Below are 22,051 nucleotides of genomic sequence, written 5' to 3' on the forward strand. Positions count from 1 at the left end.
GCTACACAAGTACAAGTAGTACAAAATTAGAAACAGGAGAATTAGTGTTTTGAAGGTTGTTGAAGCATTATCTAATGGCGCTATGGGGGACAGCATCACAAAGTTTTGCTGTATCATGCCATGTCATTCATTTGAACATGATCTTTTTAAATACAGGGTTAGCACGATTAAGTTACCATAATAGCCTTACAGATATGCTTGTTGACCAGTTTGATCTGAAGTGAGCTTCAAACACAAGCTATGCCAACTCTGAGAGACATGTTAAATGAATCTAGGTAACTTCTGTGGGTTGTACCAGAAGGGAAGATATTTGTGCCTCTTTTAAATCTGATTCAGGACAAGTGAACAAGATTTAAGTTTCAACTAACTTTGTCTTGTTTGGTGATAACATTGCTCTCTAGTGGAAATCAGGGGGACTGTCTTGGCATGTATTCTGTGTATCTGTGTATCTGAAAACATATTTGTTTTTTACATGTTTAATGTTTCATATTAAATCACATATTAGATTTTAAGAGACTGTTTGTTTTTTACAAAAATGTCTGTGTGCATCAGACTCAAGGCACTTTCTTTCAAATAATTTATATGCAGTGTCACAACTTATTTGGGAAGTCTGTTGATGGAAGTCAGATGTTTTCCATTGACAGCTGAGGGCATGTTTGTTGTTGATGCAGGCCATAAGGTTATTTTTATAAAGATGACCTACTTTAATTATCTCTCTTTAGGAATGCAGGTCAAGCCACTAAACTGAAGTGCTGTGGAGGTTCACAGCACTCACATGGTAGTAGTCAGTGTTGAACTCCATTTGTTGGCTAACAGCATGTTTCATTGAGGAGCATAGGAATAACGGTTGTTAAAGGGACGGTTAACAGTAAAAAAAACTACACACACACTTTTTTGTGTCTGTGTAGAAACCTTATGTTTTAGACTTAATTACAGTAAAACAACTTGTATTTTCTTTAAATGCTTCTTTAAAATGTTTTATTACAGGGCTCATCTGAAAAAAAGGGCTTAGGTCTCAATGTCAATACACAAAATAAATACATGTTAAATTATAAAACATTCTTCATTTAGATTTAATTTACTTTTGTATGTCTTAGGAGCAAATCTACAGTAGCTGGTTATGTCTCTTTCAGTGGAATAATAAACGTATAAGCTCCATGCAAGGTTGTCCCATTCTTCAACATTTGACCGGACTGAAACAGGGTTTAGACATTAGGCCTTAAATGACAGACCTTTCAATATCCCTTAACATCTAAAACATGGATATGGACCATGACAATTGTCAATCATTTGAAAAGCATGACTAGATACATCTCAGTTACTAATCACAAGCTGTCAAGCATGACATACATTATTTTAGCATATCCCCTTTCTACCTCTGTGACTCTTTACAATGGTGGATCTACATTTTAATGGAAAGTGACAGGTAATATGCGCTCAAAAACATGAAGTAACCTCTGTTTAGTCAGCAGTGTTTTGGATTTTCAGTTTTCAATACAGATAATCTTGCCATATAAATCTTGCTCCTTGTACAGGAGGTAGTCTCTCAGTCTAGGTGGGAAGGGGGCGGAGGCCATGATGTTGGGGTCAGCCAGTCTTTTTGGGGTAATCTGCTTCCTGATGATTAGTCGGCACAGGTGTGATAAAGAACGGGGGTTCCCTGTTTGTCAGAGGTGTTTACCAAGCAAAAGATTAGTATAGATTAGAAAAATATATATAAACAAAGCTAACAAACATGATAGATCATTTTATTTCTCACCCAATATGTTGCATATCTGAGGCCACTCTTTGTGCTTAGCCAGGATCTGTTTCAGTTTGGTACAGAGTGGCACGAGACAGACATAGTCTAGAAGGATCCACACCGCCCTGCCAGCTAGATGCACCAGCCAGGAAACACTGATGAAATCACAGAGCTGGATGACAGAGATGACAACAGAGACACGTGATACCAAAGTCATAAATGTCAGACAAACACAGTGGCAGTTAGACATGAGGTCAGGTGATGGATAACCTTTTGTTCCATTTTGGAGATTGACTCTTATTTACAGTAATTACAATGTATCATAACACCTGCAAGCCAACAACGGTGTTGTTGAAGCCTTCAGACCAAAGGTCAATCAACAGCATATCACCTCATTACCTCACACTCCCATGGCTACCAGGAACTTACAGGAACTTTTTCGTCTCTGTGCCCAGACTCCTCTACGTAGTCCAGGTTGTCTCCATGGTTACAATCAAAACATGTCTCTGCGTCGTAGCCGTTGTTAAGCAGGAGACGCATCATCATCTCGTCACTCAGGCAGTACTGCAGGGCGGTGGGAAACACGGTGTCGCTGACCACCGTGAAGTAACAGTTGACGTCTGCCCGTTTGGCCAGTAGAAGCTTCACTATCTCATACCGCCTGGCTCTGACAGCCACTAAGAGGCAGCGTAGGGGATCCAGGTCAGATTTGGCTCCTTTGTTCAGCAGCATTTTTGTGCAAGTCACGTCTCCATTGGAGACCGCAAAGTACAACGCGGTTCTTCTCATGTCTCCGTAGTTTTCAGAGATGTGAGATTCGAGGACGGTGTTGACATCGAAACCCTTCTCCACCAGTAGCTCCAGACACTGAACATGGCCTCCGTCTGATGCAGAGTGAACAGGACTTTGTCCTGACAACCTAATGGCTCTTCGTGTGGTTTTAGGGATTAGGGTTCTCAGTGCCCTGATGGAGAACATGTTTAGTTCTCAACAAAATATCTTATTTAGAGCCAATACAATTCTAAACCCCCTTTCTAAATGTTCACTTCACAGCCCAGACTCTAAAAGGCCCCCAAACATTTCTACCTTTTATTTACACATTGGAACCTACAAGTAGGCCTACAAAGTTCAACATTTTAGGAAAATCATAAAAAAACATCTCCCTGACATTTACCAAATTGGGCCTCCTTGACTTCTATCGAGTTGCTTTTGCTGAGTTTAGATGATCTCAAGCCATATGGCGGATTTGAAAACGCGGTCTGCAGTGAAGCCAATTGGAAAAGAAAACATGCTAAATGTTTAAAATGTTGAACTGTCCCTTTAATTCATGACAATAATGATTAGGTATGTACTCACAGGTAATGCCCTTCATAGGCTGCTCGGTGAAGAGGTAACTGTGAGCATAGACTGGGGATGTTGGGATTGGCTCCATGCTGTAGCAGGAGGTCTATACAGTCTGGATTCCCAGATCCAGCAGCGTCGTACAGAACACTGTCTCCATTGGGGGCCTGCGCGTTCACATCGCCCCCTCCATGTGTGGCGGGGAAATGCAACTTTTAATATACTCAGACCGAAAAAGAATATTTGCATGCCATGTCCTGAATGGTAGGCTTAATTGCGGAAACGTGTAAATGTAAGACTTTTGTTAAATGCTAATGGCTTCTCACCATGTTTAATGAGGAGTTTGAGAACCTCCGCGTGGGCGTACTCTGCTGCGATCCCTAGTGGAGTAACTCCGTGCTGGTCTGTCTCGCTGACATGGCCTCCATGGTCTAATAGCAGCTCCATAATTTCAGTGCAACCCACCATGGCAGCCTCATGAGTGGCCGTCCACTTCTTCTGACACACCTGCTCCACCCGCGCCCCTCTTGTAATAAGCGCAGAAGCCATTTCGTATGATCCTGATCTAACGGCTGCATGGTTGAAATAAGATGAAATATGAATAGCTAATTTGGATATTCTGACCAAAATAGCTGTATACTTGGACTAATATATTTAATTGTTAACAAAGATAGTGTAGTCTACCATGTTTTTTATGCATCAGGCCACACGATTACTGCAAAACTCATCTTTTTAAATCTTCAGAGATAATCGCTAGGCCTAATCAGGGTTGGGGAGTAACGGATTACAAGTAATCGGATTACTGTAATCTGATTACAAAATAATTGTAACTGTAATCCGTTACTTTACTGGCAGAAAAATGTAATCGGATTACAGATACTTTTGAAAAATATTGAGAATTACTTAGAGATACTTTTACATTTGGGAGTAGTCGATTTTCTTAAAAAAAAATGTATCCTGTTAATTGCAAAATTGGCTGTTTTATCATTGGCCATTTTCTCGGTGACGTTTCAGATTTGCTTAACAGACACGCTAGCTTGTTAAAGCTTTGAACATGGCTGCCTAACAAAGTCAAACGCAATCGCATACATCATGTCGCACCAACACACTGCATTTTTCTCCTGGTGTTGAAACCATCAATTTCCAAAGTAGTTCCAGGTTAAGTAAACAAACGTCAACTGGTTAAACTAGGTTTTGAAAGTAATCCAAAAGTAATGGAAAGTAATCAGATTACATTACTGAGTCTGGGTAATCCAAAAGTTACGTTACTGATTACAATTGGGGATGGGTAACTAGTAACTGTAACGGATTACATTGAAAAAGTAACCTACCCAACCCTTGGGCTAATAGGCTATTATTTCATTGTGTCTTCACTTCGCTTGGAGCGGTCAAATACCTGTATGATACACACCTAATACTAATGGCGACTCATTCTTGGCGTTGGTGTTGTTCGGACACACTCCATGTTCTACAAGCATTTTCACATTCTCAACTAGACCAGCTTTAGCAGCTAGCGTTAGCAACGTCTCCCCTTCTGTCGTCCTCTCCTCCAGAGTTAGCCTACAAGAAGCTGGCAGATAGCAAAGTTACTCTGATTGATTGATAACATTTCAAATGATTTCTTATTGAAATATCCCCGTATCTCTCCCACATCAAAACATATCGATACTAACACCCATAATGAGACATTGCAATTTTTTTGTTTGGGCTTACATTGGTCAATTCAAATAGGTCATGTTTCATTTGGCAGTCAGAGGCCCAACCTTCACTTGATATGAGTTTAGTTTAGCATCCATCTTTGTGTTTGTAGGTTTTTTGAGGTATGTGTAACCCTCATGGGAAATGGACCTCATATGTTTTTGGTGCTCTCACCGAACAAAACGATCTCCAGCACCTGGATCAGGGGTTGGGCCGCTGCCTTGTGGATAGGGAACCAGCCTCGGTCATCTGTTTTTCCAAAGCCAGCTGGGAATTCTGATAGTTCCTGTAAAGCGAATATATCACCTGGGATGGAAATGGGCCAAATAAAATGATTACATTTTCCAACTGGGGAATGGGTGGTCCACAGGTGTCAGTATGATATAATACATATAATCTTTATTCACTTTTGTGAGATATTCCATCAGGCTGATACAGGTAAAACATGTATGGTACAAAATGGAACCAAATGGAAATTGTTTATTAACACAGAACACAATGGTAATAGTTTTTATGTTTTCATTTTTGGTAAAATCTCTAAAATGTGTCATTTCAATGCATGCGATTAAGGCAACAAATTATGTATGCATGAACTGTCAATTCTTGAAATTAAAACACATTTGTTGATGCAAGAATAAGAATACAAAGTAGTCCAAACTGTGATGGTGCTTCCTTTACATGTAGGCACCCATTGCCCAATGTATGTAAACAACTTGTAATATGAGATCTATAATAATAGATTTACCTTGCTCAATGGCCTTCAAGATCTTCAGATGGTCATTGCTTGAATTCAAGTATCAAAACAAATGACATTGTGCAAAGTGAATTATCATTATCATGTAAGCAAAATGAAGCTGTGCCCTGAGTCAATTTGCAACCTTTTTTGTCCCACCCACTTTACCTCTCTAATGTTGAAAGATATTCTTTCTGACAAGACTCATGAATGCTCAACTGGATGGAATAGTGTAGAAGCTGGTCTTCATCCATGTCATCAGTAGGATTTATTTCTTAGAGTAAATATAGAGTATGAGCATGATTAGGCTGTGCATGGCCCACTTAAATCTTTGCTTTAAATATCGTACTGTAGACTTTGCAATACAATGTAAATAGCTTTGGCACTCAACAGAAACATCCATTCATGTCTTACTTGATTGGTTTGCAGAAAATGTCAGGGATGTCAACTTGTTGCTTTGAATCTCTGAAATATTGGTCAGTTAAAGTCACGTATTGTACACAGCTACACCGAACAGTCAGACTGTAGGGATATTATCATGTCTGAACTGAACAACCCCTCTGCTACTGACACTTCACATATACTCATGCTATTTTTAGCTCTCACCTGCTGTGGTTATAACTGTGTATTTAGCATGCAGACCATACCATAACATTAAAGCAGTGTGTAGTTGTGTAAGCGATATATATGTTCTAATGACAAAGGTAATTACAGAGACATTTTTATGAATATTCATTCCATTAGTTTGCTGGAAATTGTTTGCAGTAAGAATATATCCGTTGGCAGACTCAGTGAACTGGATTAAGGGAAAGACATAATTTGTGAGGAAAAAATTTGAAACAGTTTTCAATACTACTTTGGTATAGGTGATGAAAGTGTCATATGACACAAGATAATTCATTACACAGACTTGAGTGCGGATACAAAACACATGGTCTTCGATATCTATGAACGTGGCAGAGCTACAGGCTGACAAATCTGTAAATCACATTGAAAATCTGTACTGTCCATTTGTGCTTTTAAAAAACATGCAGAAATATGTATTTATCAAAAACCAAATATTTACGTAAAGGGACATGGAAAAATGTATCCACACTCTAAAATACATGAAAAGAACATACTTATAAAAAATTATGATATGATGCATTCATTTAACATCAGTAATTCAAGCAAATACAAACAGCATACATGCTGGCATTATGGACAGTTAATACTCATCTCTTTCCCTTTTACATCATAAATTCAGCCGTTTGGCAATACAAATCAAGCTCTTTGTACAAAAGAAAGTTCCTGAGGCCGGGAGGGAAAAGGTCAGAGTTCATGATTCTTGGGTCATTAAGTCTTTTGAGGGTCATCCGCCTCCTGATCTGCAGTCGGCACAGGTGCTTGAGTGGTCGAGGGTTCCCTGGGTCAAAGGTCAAAAAACATTTTAATTGATAAATACCTCAGCCAAGTACAGAGAGATTGTTCTCACATAATTTCACAACTCACCATGAATGTCACATATTTCTGGCCACTCCTGCTGCTTCTCCAGAATAAGTCTGAGCTTTAAACAGATGGGTACGTGACTGACATAATCCAATAGAATCCTCACCACACGTCCAGCCAGGTGCATCAGGCAACAAAGGCTCATAAATTCACAAAACTGTAGAAAGGAAAAGTAACTTTCAAAGCATGTTCTATTTTGGCTGGCAGCAACATGGTTTAACAATATAGTTTATCTATCAAGTTTAATTCCCTTAAATCCCTTTATTGATCCCAAAAGAAATTCCATCTACAGTAACTAAGGAATAGCTAGTCTCCTGTCTGCTAAGAAAACGCTGACACTAGTTACTTATCTTTTCATCACAAATAGTCAGAACAACTCACAGGAATTCTTTCCATGTCAGGCCCAACAGTACCAGAGAGGTTGTCATGGTTACATCTGAAACATGCCTCAGCATTGTAGCCTTTGTTGAGCAGGAGACGCATCATCATCTCGTCCCTTAGGCAGTACTGCAGGGCAGTGGGAAACACGGTGTCACTGACCACCGTGAAGTAACAGTTGACGTCTGCCCGTTTGTCAAGCAGCATTTTGACAATCTGGTACCACCCTGCTCTCACTGCCACCAGAAGGCAGTTCAGAGGGTCCAGGTTAGGCTTGGCACCGGCGTTCAGCAGCACCTCAGTGCTAGTCACGTCCCCGTTGGAGACAGCGAAATACAGCGCGCTTTTTCTCAGATCTGTGTAGTTCTCCGAGTTGCGCGTGTTCATGCTGGCATTGATGTCGTAGTCGTGGGCGATGAGGAGCTCCAGACATTTGCTGTGACCTCCATCGGCTGCAGAGTGAACAGGACTCTGTCCGGACTGTTTCAATGCCTTTTTGGTGGTGAGGGGTATCAATATGTTCAAGACACTGTGGACGAGAAAATCCGGAGACTTGTTGAACAGTTCTACAGATGATGTGATGATGTGTCAGTTATGTTGGATGTAATGAAGCAGGATTGTTAGGGACTAAGGTCTGGGTTAAAGTTTCTTGGATTGTGTCCCGCCACAACTGACTGTCTTAATACATTATGGGTGATAGCAGTTGTCGACATACAACACTCACTCATAGTGGCCCTGAAAGGCTGCCTTGTGAATAGGCAGATGTCCGGATCCACTGGCGAGATTTGGGTCGGCACCGTTTTGTAAGAGAAGTTGAACACAGTCTGGGTTTCCTGATCCAGCTGCATCTGTAAGAATACTTTCCCCGTTCAAGGCCTGGGAGTTGACTTTACTTCCTGTTGGGAGACAAATTCAAACACGTTCCTGTACATCACATTAATCTCTCGTTAGAAATAACAGTCTTGGTCATAGGTAATTCAATGAGAAAGGTTATTCGAAAAAGGGTCCCTGCACTTCAACCTCTCATCAAAACTGATCCCATTAAAATGTCTTTAGCCGGGTGATGCTATATGTCAGGGAGGGATGTGATTCAATGAACACGTTCATTCAGCCAAAGTACCTTGCCCAAGACCTAAGGACTTGCATCTGCATTCCTAAAGTCATTCCCCCGCTGCAGAAGCTTAAGTTCAGTAAACTAAACACATTTGGTATGACACTGAATTCGTCACACCAACTGAAGCACTTCTATTTGACCGTGAAGCTGTTGTCACATACCATGGTGCAGCAGGATCTCTATAATGTGAAGGTGTCCGCAATCGGCCGCCACAGATAACGGCGTCACTCCGTGGAAGTCCTTCTGGTTGGCGCGGCCTCCGTGTCGGATGAGCAGCAGGATCATCTCGGAGCTGCCCACCTTCGCTGCCTCGTGCATGGCCGTCCACTGCTTCCGACACACCTCCTCTACCCACGCTCCCCGGGCAATCATCGTGTACGCCATTTCGTAGGACCCGGCACGAACAGCTTAATCAGAGAAAAAAAAAAGCCTTTCATTGATGTACATTTAATTTGTTGATCATTAGTAGTGCTCTCCTTTGTCATTCATTGATGGTGGATTTTGTTTGAGATTCTCAGTGGTGTAAAATTAGCATAGAATTCATTGAGGCTGCGACTTCTTAAAGTTCACACAGTGTGGGGAGTCGTACTTCAGAGAGTGAAAGAAAGATAAGTTAAAGTTGTTATTCAAACATTGGGGTTTTGGTTATGTAGAGGCAAATAATATGTTTTTCTAAACTCAGATTTAGGAAACTAATTGTGAGTTAATGAACTAGTCCCATTTCACCTGTCTTTATTTGTTGTTTTGTGTGACTTAGTACCTGTGCCACTGGAATACAACCATGGTTTATAGAGTTCAGAAGTTGACTGTTGGTTCTCGTTAAACGGCATTACCTAACATTAGAGGTGACTCATTGTTGCTGTTGGTGTTGTGTGGAGAAGCACCATGCTCCAACAGAGTCTTAACATTCTCCACCAGGCCGGCTTTGGCTGCCAGAGTCAGGGCTGTCTCCCCCCCTAATGTTGTCCTCTCTTCCAGCGTCAGCCCATGTGAAGCCACTGAAAAACATCTGAAGGTCAGAGGGGGAATTCTGGAAGTTCATTTATGATCTACCGTCATGGGTGGTATCCTGGCCGGTCACTGTTCTACTTAAATCACTGACTGACCTCTATAGATGGCAGATTTGTAGCACTGAGCTACAAATCTGATACTAAAAGATTTGGGTGAATTCCAGGCACTGTTGTTTAAATTCTTCCAAAATGGGCATCAATCACCAATTGTCCCCAGAACAGTGTTGTGCACTATTAGCAACAACAAGAAAGTTCTACCATGTAATATTACGTGAACAAAAAGCATACAGAGCATTTATGGAGTTGTGAAACTAAGCCAAATATTTAAAACTTTCGAAAGCATTTTTCCAACTTACCTCGCAGTACCGTCTCCAGAACAGCAGGTATAGGTTGCGACGCAGCCCTGTGGAGAGGCAGCCAACCCCTGCTGTCCAGCTCTCTGAAAGCAAAGGAGTGGCGCAGCATCTCTTTGAGTACACAAACGTCCCCTGCAGAGATGAGGAGGAAGGAGACAGAAAACGGTTTAAAGTTTAGGTACGGCTCTATTTTCCAGCTCCGTCAGTTAGGGTAACTTTGAAGTGTTCTACGGGCATCGAGCTTTGTGGATCATACTGCCTTGTTGACCATCTGTCATGATTCATAACTTTTTCCTCTCTCCTCAACCTCTCTCACACACAAACACCCCCCCCACACACACACACACACACTCCATTCCTCTCATCTCTCTGTGTTAATTTAGCTATCTGCCTGCCAAAGTACTGATGCTTGGCAATCCCTCAGATCAACTGTTTGCCTTGTGACTATTGGGGGAGCCCAGAGGTAGACAACAAAGGCCCTTTCTGCACAACTTACCTTTCTCTATTGCAGCCAGAACTCTCGCATTTTCATCAGTTGCTTTCTTTAAGCTTGTGGGAGTAAATGGAGCCACCGTAACATGGTTAGTTATACTCCTACTTATCTGGAATTTAGGCACACATCAAATACAGCGAGAACTATCATCTATCCATCATCTGTTGCATGCGAGTACTACTTTCCTTACCTGACATCAGATTTTAAGGCATCCTGACAAGATTCTTGTATACTCATTTGAATAATATAGCTAGTCAGTTCATCTTCACTCGTATCCTCATAGGACTCCATAGCTCCTAGAGTAAAAATACACATCCCAGGGTTAACGAATGCCATATTACTGAAAAATACCTCTTAACCAAGCGGTTGTTTCTCTTTCCAAAATCAAAATCACACAGAAATTGCATCTGACTTCTCACCTTAGAGGTATGTGTCCGGTCACACACTGGCAGACAGGGCACAGCCTTTTATATTTAGGCTCGACCTGCCTGCATGACTGCCAAATTATAGGAATGTCAGCTGTGGCATAACAATGACATATCATAGCTGTCTATTGTGGATGTTGCTACCCCCCAAAAATGAAAAAGCAGAGTTGAAATTGAGGACTTGAAACACCTGGTTGTTTTTTTTGTTTTTTTTTTACAAAAATAGCGTAGATTCTTCTTTGCCGTTGTGTGTTTGTAAGCCATCTCTTTGTTGGCTTAGTCCACCATGAGACCTTGAGCTTTTGTTTCAAGCAATGGATTAAGCCCCATTGTGACATGGATAACTCACAGAAATCTATTTTTCTTACTAGAAGTATGATAGTATGGATGACAAATACAAATAAGTTTGGTGTGTCCTCTTTTTTTACAAGCTGGTGCTGTGCAAGGGTTGTTAGTGATCGGACCCCCTACCCCCAAAACACATGCATTTGTTTATCTGCTTGTTCTTTTCTGCTAGTGAAAGTGTATACAACAGTGTGTAGGCATAATGATATATATTGCCATGTGCTTACTTTACTTCTTTGAATCAGTGTGGTCATAAAGCTTAGAAGTTGCCAATAGGTCTGCACTGTGGATTATGTCTGCAATGCTGTCAGGGGGTGCATAACTATCAGCATTTTCATGGCTCCGCGAGGGGCCTCTATGTCTCCTACTCTTGACACTGATTATACAGCGTGACCCGTGTAAGCACACAGCTTTGCAATATTATTCCATAGTAAGAAATCCTACCTGATGTATGTAGTCATGCACTAGTCATGAATTAGTCAGGAGGATGAGTTATTTTGTGATTGAAAGTACCGTGTAATAAGGATCCTTGTTTCACATCAGCCTACAGAGTTGTGTCTTTGGAGTCTTAGCAGTTTGATTACAATTATGTATGAGTCTTACAAACAGCAAAGGAAAATGTTGATTTGTTGTTGATTTTGTCCGGTTTAAACATCTAGCAACTTCTTAGGCTATATTTACTTGATCCCACTCCACCTGCATTTATTGGCTTATATTCAGATGGGAGGTTACATCAGTTACCATGGTAGCGCCAAACACTTGCTTAGCTGCTAAAAAGGTTAACAGCGAAAGTTTGCTAGCTAGCTTGCTATGAACAAATACAAAACGATACCAAACTGCTATCCATGTTTCTTCAACGCATTTCAAAAGTCGATCTTCCGGATCTGTTTCTAGCTGTTGCAGGAGCAACTGCCATTTTTTTGCTCAAAATTTGCAGTAATTATAAGTAAGCAGTCGAGGATGGCTAGCCCAGGTAGCTAACTACTGTACTGTACTGTAGAATACTTAGACTAACTAGCTAGACTGGTTGTTAATCATGTCTGAGCATGAACATGAAACGCCAGGACTTGAAATTGAAGAGCAACATGCTCAAGAAGATGAAATAGTAATTGATAACGAAGGGGCATTAAATGAAACTTCCGGTCTCAAAATTGAGGAGGAAAACGCACAAAAGGAAGTAAACGGTTCTGTAGACTCAGTGAATGAACCAAATACGAGTGCAGGGTCTCTAGAAATCAGCAATGCCACAGAGAAAGAGCAGAGCCACCCTGTCGAAGAGGTGTGCACGTCCACTTTTATAACCTCTGGTGAGAGCGCAGCCGAAATAACAGTTCAAGAGGATTTTCCCGAAGAGAGTGGTGAAGATGAAGCCATTGACAAGAAAGCTAATGCTTCCACTGATGTTAAAAACTATACAGCTACGGGTAAGACTACAGTATTGTTTCTAGTCAACAGTAACAATAACACAAAAACGTATCTTGAAACACAAACTACTATTCTGAGCTTCTCATTCATTGTAGTAAAGGTTATGCTGATGCCAGAAGGCAATATGATGACCATGGCCTTTGCCATTGGACTCAGCATCAAAGACCTGAAGCGTCACTTTGCAAACCAGTTGAAAGTCCCTTCAGAAGTAATTCAGATCTCGCTGGAAGGTAAGTTGTCTGTTGTAGCCTACATTAAGCTATCACTCGTAAAACCTGCCCGCTTCTAGCATGCATTTTCAAGAATGGCACATAATTTACGACTAATAGCTGAATGCCAATACATTTCAGTTTTGACCATCCAGATATCTTTTTGATGGTTGTGTGTTTCAGCCAAGAATTTGCTCAACTGTGGCTAGGCATTTATCAACATCAACCCCCCCGTCCCCCCTCTTTTAGGCAGAGTAGTAAAGGAGCACAGGACCCTGATGGACCTGGGAGTCCAGCCTCATGGAACCATCCAGCTGGAAATGTTCTCCACAGACCCAGAGTACCACCCTATCCGCCCAGTCAAGCCCCAGCAGGAGTACAACATGCCTGATGTCATCACTGTCAGAGTGCAGACAGGTGGGCCTATACAGTACAGTGTAGGCTGCTGTGGTGTAGAAAAAAAAGATTTATCTCAGTTAGAATAACCGGTGTAAATAAAGATACAAAAAAATACTGTACATGATGTACTGTGTATAGCGCAAATAAATCACACTTAAATAGAAACGAATAATAATTTATGACTTAAATGTGCTTTATGTGTTTATAATGAGCATGACATTACATTTCTTACAAAACCACAAATCTTTACAGTATGTTATAAATCCATGTCCAGCTCAATTCTATTATCAGCTTCTCTCTGCCCTACCCTCCTGGCCAACTGCCTGTCTTTTTTTGATCTTTCATCTGCTCCCTCCCCTCCTCTTCCCCCCTCCCAGACACAATGGCGTACCAGGATGTGGTGGTGGAGATTGAGAGAGCCACCCGTAGGACAGCCTTCCTGGGGGGCTACAGACACAAGGCTGCAGGTACTGAGTACCACCATGCCGCCGTGCAGACCATGGCCAGGAGAAAACCTGACACAGGAGTGGAGACCTTCAGTCGGGACACACAGGTAGCCCCCACGCACCCACTTAAAAATGAACTCAAACACGCACACACACTTGCTCGCCTTGTCCCATGACTCGCACACACACCGCTGCCAAAACTCAATAAGACTCGCACTCAAAGGATGCTCATTATGGACACACACACACCAGTATTGGACTTACATACATTACAATTGCCTATGCACACGGTGTGGAACGAAACATGGGCCCGCTTATGTACGCTCACACACACACACCATCACACTCAAACCCTCCGGTTTTGCAGCAGTGTAATGAGATCCCCTGTCTCTGTGGCTGTGCATTCATGTGATGAGATTGTCTCCCTGGAGTAATGAGTTGACCTCTCACTCATATGGATAAAAGCACCTTATTAAACCGTCAGCAGACGCTATCTTTCCAGATCAAGTCTATATTTACGCCACAAAGCCAGTGACCTGTTGTTTGCTTTATACTGTCCTGCTGCACCCACATACTGGAGAGAATTAGCATTGTATATACCGGTATCTGATCGGACTATGGCGAGATTTGCCTAATTGGGTTTCTGTGCTCGTATGGAACTGGAAGATGGTGGCAGCGTATGGTAATGACATGTTTGATCAATCCGCAAGTGTGGATTTTCCTGAGAGATGATTTGTTGAGCAGCGCCTATGAAGGCCTTGCAGTATATTGCGTGTTTAAGAATGCTTTGGTGTGCCGACATCCTTTAGCGTTTGTGTGTGTGTGTGCATGTACGTGTGTGTGTGTGTTTGAGTGACTATGATGACTTTTGTGTTGCTGGTACTGTATAGTACTGTATGAATCAAGCTAGGGTTAGCTGCACCTGCATGTATACAGGTCTTTGGTGCGTTTTGGCTGCTGTCATATTGTGTGCCACCCCCACCCACCCCCGTCAGACCATGTCCATGAGGAGCCAGGGACAGCAGTGCTCCAACAGCACCTCCACCCAGATGACGAAGATCGGCTGCTACATCTCCAACGCCGAGGACAAGCTCCTGGCCCCGGGCCCCTACGTCACAGCAGACCAGTACCACGCCAGGAGACTCCAAGCCGTGCGTTCATGTGCTCTTCTCAGTCCTGCATGAAATATAGATGTTTTACGATATCTCCATTCATCGGATTCCGTTCGTAATTGTATGAATTAATCAATGTTTTCTAGTATGCCGTGCTATTTTTGGATGGTTCTTTTTCGGAATGATTCCGTTTCAAATTTGGAGTGTGTGTGGGTGAGTTAGCATGTTAAGAGTCTGTGCTGGTTGGTGTGAGGTTCTGTAAGTGTCTGAAGAGTGAGTGTTGTTGAAGTTTGATTGACTGCCTTTTTGGGGGGAAAACTACAAAGCTAACCCCTGTCTGTCTCCCACCTCTCTCTCCCTCCCTCTCCATCTCTCTCTGTCCCACCCCCCCTCTCTCCCCATCAGGTGCTCACCCTGCAGACGTACGCGCGGCGCTGGCAGGCCTGGCGCCTGACAGACATGCTGCGTCAGGACCGGGAGCTGCGGCTGGCCTGGGTGGAGCGCGAGGAGCGCAGGAAGACGGAGGAGAAGGAGGAGCAGGTCCGGGGGGAGCACAGGCGCAGGATGAACCCCCAGAACAAGGCGGACTTCGCCCTGCTCTACAACGCGCTGGAAAGTGAGGAAACTCTGTGTGTGTGTGTGTGTGTGTGTGTGTGTGTGTGTGTGTGTGTGTGTGTGGGTGTGTGTGTGTGTGTGTGTGTGTGTGTGTGTGTGTGTGTGGAGGAAGGTGGGCGTGTGGATATACAAGTTACCGTATCAGGTTTAATCAACTAACTGAATGAAAGTTTGTGATGTTTTCTCTCAGTATTTGTGTGTGTGCACAAGTGGCTCACTCAGCTACAGTACAGTACTGTAGGATTTCACTTAACCTTTTACATTGCATTTTATTTATTTAGCAGACACTAAAATATCCAAAGCTACACATGTAAGACCAGCAAATAATCACATTTCCAAAGAGCACAGCTCAAACAGCATTTCAGTGGGTAGTGCCATCAGTCTGAAGGCTATTATAACCAGACAGCAATGACATCATCCAGAATAATGTTCTCCCCTTTCCAGAATGGCGACGTGAGGAGGTGGAAGAAATCGATGCCATGCTGACGGGAGCAGAGCGGAAGGCCGCACTGTGCGCCCTGCTGGAGAAGGAGACGCAACTCATCGCATCCATCGGACGCCACCGCATCGCCGCCAGCGAGAAGAACCACGACAAGGCCGTTCAGGCCTTCCTGGACAAGGTCAGAGGTCATCCCGCTAGGTAGTTCCGGGGGGTCAGGCGGTCGTCCGCTTATGTGTTTTTATCAAAGTCTGCTTTGAGATGAACAGTGGTTTTTCCAGTAAGATGGGTAATACCTACTTCAATGCCTGCAATAAATACAATATATAGTTTACCTTCTACAGTTGAGGTAGCAGGGACAACAGTAGTCACCGACAGGAGTCAGTGAGCCAGATAACCCAGAGATAACGAAATGTTCCGAAGACACTTTAGAGATCCATATGTCACGCTGCTAGGTCCATGTTAACTGACGTCTGTTAATGATCTGTTGACCGTCCGCTCAGTGTGCCGCCCCTAAAAGATGGCGGGCGTTCGACGGGAGGATGACCCAGATGGACACCCCGTTTACCGTCCGAGCCAAGGAGCTGAGGGACCTGTACACCAGCATTAACCTGACCTACCTGAACCAGGAGGAGAGGCTGGACGTGCTGCTCACTCTCAAGCACACCGTCAAGGTGCTCCGGAGAGGGGGGGGAGAGAGAGAGAACGACATATAAGGAGACAAAGAGCGAGTCAGTCAGAGATACAGAGAGACAGACTCAGAGGCGGAGATGTCTGACAGAGAGAGACAAAGACAGAGATAGACAGAGAGAGAACAGACTATATCAATCATTAGTCGGTTACATCAGCCACCAAATCACAGTGGTAGTTTACTGTACCACATCATTTCACTCACAGCAGGGCAATAGGCTTCAAGTTCCACTCAAATTGTTGACACTCATTGTTTCCACAGTCAGTCCCCTTTTGGTATTGTGCTTTAACATGTTCTTTTCTACATATTTTGAAATATCTTGTGCAGTTGCTAAAACACTTTATGATATAACTCTGTTATGAGAGTTGACTTAGCTCCGCCTCCCCATTCTGATTGTCAGGAGCACGAGTGTAAGCTGACCAAGGACATAGTGGAGTTGATTGACAGGGAGGCAGACCTATTGATGAGGGGGGTGAAGGAGACCAACCTGGAGGGCTTGAGGAAGAGAATATCCACCCTCGTCCTCCAGTACATCAAAACCCCGACCTTTAACCCTGAGGTGGCGAAGATACTGAAGGTACGCGACTGTTGGCGTTGGGCTGACCATGGCCTGCTACATCCTGTGGTGTACCTGACTTTGTGGTTTTCACAAACCAAAATGGCGTTGAAAATGTGAAACTATCCCACAACTGCCATCCAGTACTGTTTTAAAGAGACAGTTTTGCACATTTCACTACCTAACCCTCATCCCCGCATGCCCCATTTCTGCCCCCCCTCCCTCCCTCCCCCAGGTACCTCAGGACCCCACCCAGCTCCAGAAGAACATCTACTTCTGTGGCGGCTGCAGCCGCTACCTGCTGTCCACCGACTTCTCCCTGACGGCCAACGCCCGCTCAGTGGGCCAGTGCCGGCGCTGCATGGAGCTGGACAACGAGGCCCGCCGCCGGGAGGACTTCTCCCACTACAGGACCATCCTCCACAGGCTCCGCAAGGCCGAGGCGCTCGCCAGCGGGGACACGGCCAAGATCACCTATCTGCTGCAGGTGGGAGGGACTGTGGGTGTGTGTGTGTGTGTCGGTGGGTTAGTGTGTGTGAGATAGTAATACATCAAACTCCCTTTATCCTTGCCTTGTCATGTTTACGAGCCTGCGTGTGCACCCGGTGATGCTTGTGTGTGTGTGTGGTACTGTTGGTGGTTTGAATGTATTTCCTCTTGTGATTCAGGAGCAGGATCTACAGTACTTGGTGGATGTGGTCTGGGGCGCCAAGTCGGCACTGAGCGCGTGCAGTGACCTCCATGACCTGGTGATGGTGAGGTGGGACCGTGTGTGGGAGTGGAGTCCCTGGAACTGTGTCCTGCTCGCCAAGGACGAGGCGTCAGCACACCTCAAAGTGGAGAACCTTGATCAGGTACTGCACACATGTCCATTCTGGACATGAAATCATTTGCTTTTGTAGATTTATTGTGATTGTGCCTGGGACTGGTCAAAACCAGGAGTTATTAAATGCACATGTGACTACACTCTCTCACACACACACACACTCACAGCTTTTGTGCTTATCAAGGACAATCCAGCAGCATGTTGTTGCCGTAGCTCCCAAAGTTATAACCAGGTGGTGGATGTTTGAGGAATACTATGTCTCTCCAGCAGATGGCTTTTATGCCCAATTGGATTCTCATCCATAGAATGTAGAACAGGACCATGACATTGCGAATACCAGAGAACTTTTGAATTAATGTTCTGCATAGAATGTAGCCTTATTTTTGTTAAATGTGTAACATGAAACTCTAGCCCCTTTGTATTGTTAATAGATTTATCATCCTAAAATGTTATGTCTCGTTTTAAAAAGACAAACCTACAAACTAATACACACTGATTTACAATCAAAATGTCAGAAGAAAGTTATGTGTGTCTGAAATGTCATACTTTCCTCTAATAGTAGCTTATGTGGGTTTCAAAAGGAAACTGATATATACTTGGTAAGAAATCTGCAAAAATAGCTAAATTTACCAGTTTATTTAATCTTAACATTACTATTTATAGACTATTTGAAGAATGATCTTAAAATCATTATATTTTTTCACTGAAATAGTAAAGAATGCTTTCTCCAGTTGGAATAAACCCTGAACTGCACAGGGTGTTAATAATTTCATTAAAAACAGTAAATACAAAAAAAGGCAGGAACACAAATGGGGAGATATAACTGAGGATCTTGGACAAGGACTCTTGAAAAGACACAATAAAAACCTAAGTTAGTGTGAACTTACTGAACTTGGTGCTCAACTGCCTTATCTGAAAAAAAAAATAACACGTTTGATAAGGCTACAGGTTAGTGTCTTTTTCAGGTCATTTAAATTAATGCACTGTACTACGATTATGATTGTTATAAGAAAGTGCAATAATATAAGTGATAATAAGATAACGGCTAAAGCCTGTCCAAAGTTTAAGGTGTCTGCCTTTTGCCAGTAACTGTAAAGATGCTTCTAACCATTGTGGAAAAATGGGTACTTCCAGCTAGATCATACAGTAGACCAGACGTCTGCATTGTTTACCAGCTCACCCCAACCCTAACCCTTCACGGGGTCTCAGCTTAGCTGCAGTCCTGTCGGGGTCCCACAGGGGGTTTTCTCATTAATATAGCCACACCTAACCTTAACCCTAACCCTTAGCTAACCTAAACTCCTTAAGTGTCCTAATCTTCCGGATCCTTCTTCCTAGGCCTACAGAGTGGTTTTCATTCGCAGTGTCAAACACAAACACACTCTGGCCAAGAAGTATTTCTCCCAGATCCCCATCATGGCCCAGTACCTCCAGGATGTCGACTCACAATCCGCCGCCCACTGCAACCTGCTGGTGGCCAGGCCCATCGCCACGGTGACTGCTCGGACTCTGATAAACACCTCAAAGACCTGAGGTGGCAGCGTTAAACCATAGGGATCTCCCTCACCACTATCCTTCACTTCTCTCATTCTCTTCTCTTCTCCTTTCAAAACCATCCTCTATTAAATAACAGATTTGACTGTTATGTAAGGGGTTATTATTATTTCCACACAGCAGTGTCGTTTCATGAATGTACTGTAGTAGGTGCCGATCAACTGCAATAATAATAATTTATGATAATGGAACAACAAGTAGTTAAACAGTCAATTTGCTAACCCTAAGAAATTTGAAAGATTGCGTTTGTGTGTTGGTAGGTGTGTGCTTGAGACTCGTCTATATCGTACAATGGGTTTGACTTGTTCAAAACATAGTGTGTTATTAAATAGTGTGTTATTAAATAGTGGATCATTAAAACCTTGCAGACTTTTTTCAATGGAGCATGTTTGATGTACCGGTAGCTCAATTTCAGCTCAAATAAAACTCACACGTTTTGCGATTTAATAGACCAATAAAGGGAATAATACAATTGCATTTATTATATAATTAGCCACCTTTGTCCCTTCATAGAGAAATAACTATTGTGCGATATTTATTGCGTGAACTTTGCTATTAATACCACAGGTGTGACAGAGTTCTAAGTTCACAGACGGTGTCTCTTGAAAGAAGACAGGAGGACAGGAAGGACAGGTTAGAAGGACAGGTTTCAGATGGGCCTAATCATCTAAGAGAAGAGTGCGGGCCTCTTATGTAACATGAAAAAACAGGCAATTCTGCTGCCTCTGTGGGTTTTCTAGAATGTTTAGTTGTCAGTAATGTCCTAGTTCCAAACATGAATGTTCACCATTTCTTAGTACATTTTTTGTAATTTACAAGGTCCCTCAAAAGAAGTATCACATAAAGTATGAATGAATTAAATAATAGGTTGGCTTACTTTATGTTGAAAAAGTACCTTCTTTGTTCATTGACGTACAAATGGAGGTAAAAACACCTGCATTATGTAGAAGTTCCAGTTTAAATACCCACCTCTGCTCACTTATCAGAGATAATTACTATTAACTATTCTTAATCATCATTTTAGGAATATTTTTGGGCTAAAATGTAAAAGATCAAAGGATTCTAATTAGTGTGGCTAGAATAAGATAAATAACGGTCCTAGAAATAGTTGAACGATGAATAAGTCTGAAATGTTGCAATTAAGCAAAAGGGCAAATGGTTGTTCCCTGCCCTCAGAGCATGCTGAGAGATTGTGGGGACCCAAGTTTCAAAGAAATTTAGTTCTCAAAAAGCTATAACAGAAAAGGTTAATTGCTTCCCGTTCTTTTATTCTTTTCTTAGTTTCTTCTTTGAAATTTCAGCAAAAGCCTTGTTCTCACATACAACTAAAACACTTTGCAGATATTGTACAACAACATGGAGAGCACATATTTTTGATTAAGACGCTTAATGTGCTATCAGTAAAGTTCTTTATTGATTAGATTTGTTTTGTTATCACTTTAGAATTTATTCCAGTCTTGTATGCAGAACCAATGGCCATGAGGAGTGCATTTCTCTTGTAGTTCTATATATTTGTAGTTCATGTACTTGACCTCTATTCACAGGCTCCTATATGGGAGTTGAGAGACAATGGAGGCAAGAGTTCAACCGGACAGAAAGTCATCTATACATATCATAAAATGGGGTCAACAACAAATGTAAACAATGGTGAAAACGTTACATTTTCATAGTTAATTGGTCAAACATACTGTTCACGGTTGCAGCAGAAATAAGGAAATTAGATGGCATCCATTTCGAAGGAAATTTTGCCATGTGGTCTGGACAGCATTCCGAGAAAGCAACATGTTCAGGGAAGTCTGTCAATGAGACATAGGTGTGAACAGGTTCAAAGGGGTCCGAGAAAATCCAGACTCCAAGACGGTTATCTCTCCGCACATTTGAATTACAATGGTTGATTTTGCTTAATAAAATAAGAGGTTAGATAACGTTGCATTATGCAGACACATGGACACTCGCCGTGTCCGAGGTGCATTAAGGGATCTGAGTGGCATGCATAACAAGAAGAAGAAACTGAGAATGATTTGTGTACCTTTTATTTACTACCTCAGGTCAATATGTGAAACCAAACATGCTGCTCATATGATTTCTTTACAATTAAATCAATGAATGACAGTAGAGAAAAAAACGATTTGTCTGGATGGAACATGAACATTCATATATTTTTGTAATACAATACAACACGGCCTAATCTGTATGGTCACCGGATCGACGACCGGCTCACAACATCAGTAGGGAAACACAAGGTAAAATGAAGCAAAGGCATAATTAATGGGCCCAGCGTCCCTATTCTAAAGCAAGTATAACCCAGGTGAGTGTAGCATATTGGTAGACGTTACTGCCTTGTGGAACAGGCCTGACCTAAAGCACCTGTGCAGATTTGTCATCAATACCACCCACTACACACACCTCACTCCTACCACACAGACACAAGATTAACAGCATTATAATGCATGACGTCACAATGTCAAAATTCAGGGAAAACCTCGTTCTGGAAATGTTGACTGGGCCTTTGATACATGAATAGAACATTAAGGGGAGGGGAGATGCAGCACATGTTCAGAGAAGTCTGTCAATGAGACATTGCCACACAAGACTGCACAGGTGAAATCCAAGTAATGATGCTCCATAAATAAAGGTTGGGAAACAACCCATTATGC

At 42.5% G+C, this 22,051-nt stretch overlaps 3 protein-coding genes across 6 annotated transcripts; 1 reads left to right on the forward strand and 2 right to left on the reverse strand.

Moving 5' to 3' along the window:
- Positions 1–934: 934 nt before the first annotated feature.
- Positions 935–6,051, reverse strand: LOC134021260 (ankyrin repeat and SOCS box protein 15-like). 3 transcript variants are annotated; one of them, XM_062461898.1, is made up of 10 exons: positions 5,928–6,051; positions 5,682–5,787; positions 5,526–5,563; positions 4,955–5,086; positions 4,494–4,652; positions 3,409–3,654; positions 3,098–3,269; positions 2,171–2,705; positions 1,760–1,913; positions 935–1,660 (listed from the first exon to the last, which is right to left on the reverse strand). In XM_062461898.1, the coding sequence occupies exons 2-10, from the start codon at positions 5,765–5,767 to the stop codon at positions 1,485–1,487; spliced, it is 1,698 nt and encodes a 565-aa protein (XP_062317882.1). In that variant the 5' UTR covers positions 5,768–5,787; positions 5,928–6,051; the 3' UTR covers positions 935–1,484. The 3 variants fall into 3 exon arrangements, 2 of the variants coding, with proteins under 2 accessions (XP_062317882.1, XP_062317883.1); XR_009930485.1 differs by having other exon boundaries at positions 1,523–1,660; positions 1,760–1,873; XM_062461899.1 differs by having other exon boundaries at positions 1,523–1,660; positions 1,760–1,896.
- A 211-nt stretch (positions 6,052–6,262) lies between these two features.
- On the reverse strand, positions 6,263–10,796 carry LOC134020538 (ankyrin repeat and SOCS box protein 15-like). Of its 2 annotated transcripts, XM_062460680.1 has the most exons (10): positions 10,772–10,796; positions 10,543–10,648; positions 10,356–10,408; positions 9,860–9,991; positions 9,327–9,491; positions 8,655–8,900; positions 8,104–8,275; positions 7,383–7,908; positions 7,005–7,158; positions 6,263–6,918 (listed from the first exon to the last, which is right to left on the reverse strand). In XM_062460680.1, the coding sequence occupies exons 2-10, from the start codon at positions 10,641–10,643 to the stop codon at positions 6,743–6,745; spliced, it is 1,725 nt and encodes a 574-aa protein (XP_062316664.1). In that variant the 5' UTR covers positions 10,644–10,648; positions 10,772–10,796; the 3' UTR covers positions 6,263–6,742. The 2 variants fall into 2 exon arrangements, with proteins under 2 accessions (XP_062316664.1, XP_062316665.1); XM_062460681.1 differs by lacking the exon at positions 10,356–10,408 and having other exon boundaries at positions 9,860–9,942.
- A 1,330-nt stretch (positions 10,797–12,126) lies between these two features.
- iqub (IQ motif and ubiquitin domain containing) lies at positions 12,127–19,929 on the forward strand. The gene is made up of 12 exons (XM_062461900.1): positions 12,127–12,546; positions 12,643–12,777; positions 13,006–13,173; positions 13,533–13,708; positions 14,597–14,752; positions 15,119–15,329; positions 15,773–15,948; positions 16,271–16,441; positions 16,859–17,035; positions 17,250–17,501; positions 17,683–17,868; positions 19,179–19,929. The coding sequence occupies exons 1-12, from the start codon at positions 12,159–12,161 to the stop codon at positions 19,371–19,373; spliced, it is 2,391 nt and encodes a 796-aa protein (XP_062317884.1). The 5' UTR covers positions 12,127–12,158; the 3' UTR covers positions 19,374–19,929.
- Positions 19,930–22,051: the final 2,122 nt, after the last annotated feature.

The sequence above is a fragment of the Osmerus eperlanus genome, chromosome 5, assembly GCF_963692335.1.
Source record: "Osmerus eperlanus chromosome 5, fOsmEpe2.1, whole genome shotgun sequence".
Lineage (NCBI taxonomy): Eukaryota > Metazoa > Chordata > Actinopteri > Osmeriformes > Osmeridae > Osmerus > Osmerus eperlanus.

Coding starts and splice junctions, on each gene's coding strand:
- LOC134020538 (XM_062460680.1), bottom strand. CDS start 10,643: ATGGAGTCCTATGAGGATACGAGTGAAGATGAACTGACTAGCTATATT. Junction 9,492..9,859: donor TCTGGAGACGGTACTGCGAG/GTAAGTTGGAAA, acceptor GATGTTTTTCAG/TGGCTTCACATGGGCTGACG. Junction 7,909..8,103: donor GCCTTTCAGGGCCACTATGA/GTGAGTGTTGTA, acceptor TCTCGTCCACAG/TGTCTTGAACATATTGATAC.
- LOC134021260 (XM_062461898.1), bottom strand. CDS start 5,767: ATGGATGAAGACCAGCTTCTACACTATTCCATCCAGTTGAGCATTCAT. Junction 5,087..5,525: donor CTTGAAGGCCATTGAGCAAG/GTAAATCTATTA, acceptor TTTCCATCCCAG/GTGATATATTCGCTTTACAG. Junction 1,661..1,759: donor TCAGATATGCAACATATTGG/GTGAGAAATAAA, acceptor TCTGACAAACAG/GGAACCCCCGTTCTTTATCA.
- iqub (XM_062461900.1), top strand. CDS start 12,159: ATGTCTGAGCATGAACATGAAACGCCAGGACTTGAAATTGAAGAGCAA. Junction 12,778..13,005: donor AATTCAGATCTCGCTGGAAG/GTAAGTTGTCTG, acceptor CCCCTCTTTTAG/GCAGAGTAGTAAAGGAGCAC. Junction 13,709..14,596: donor CCTTCAGTCGGGACACACAG/GTAGCCCCCACG, acceptor CACCCCCGTCAG/ACCATGTCCATGAGGAGCCA.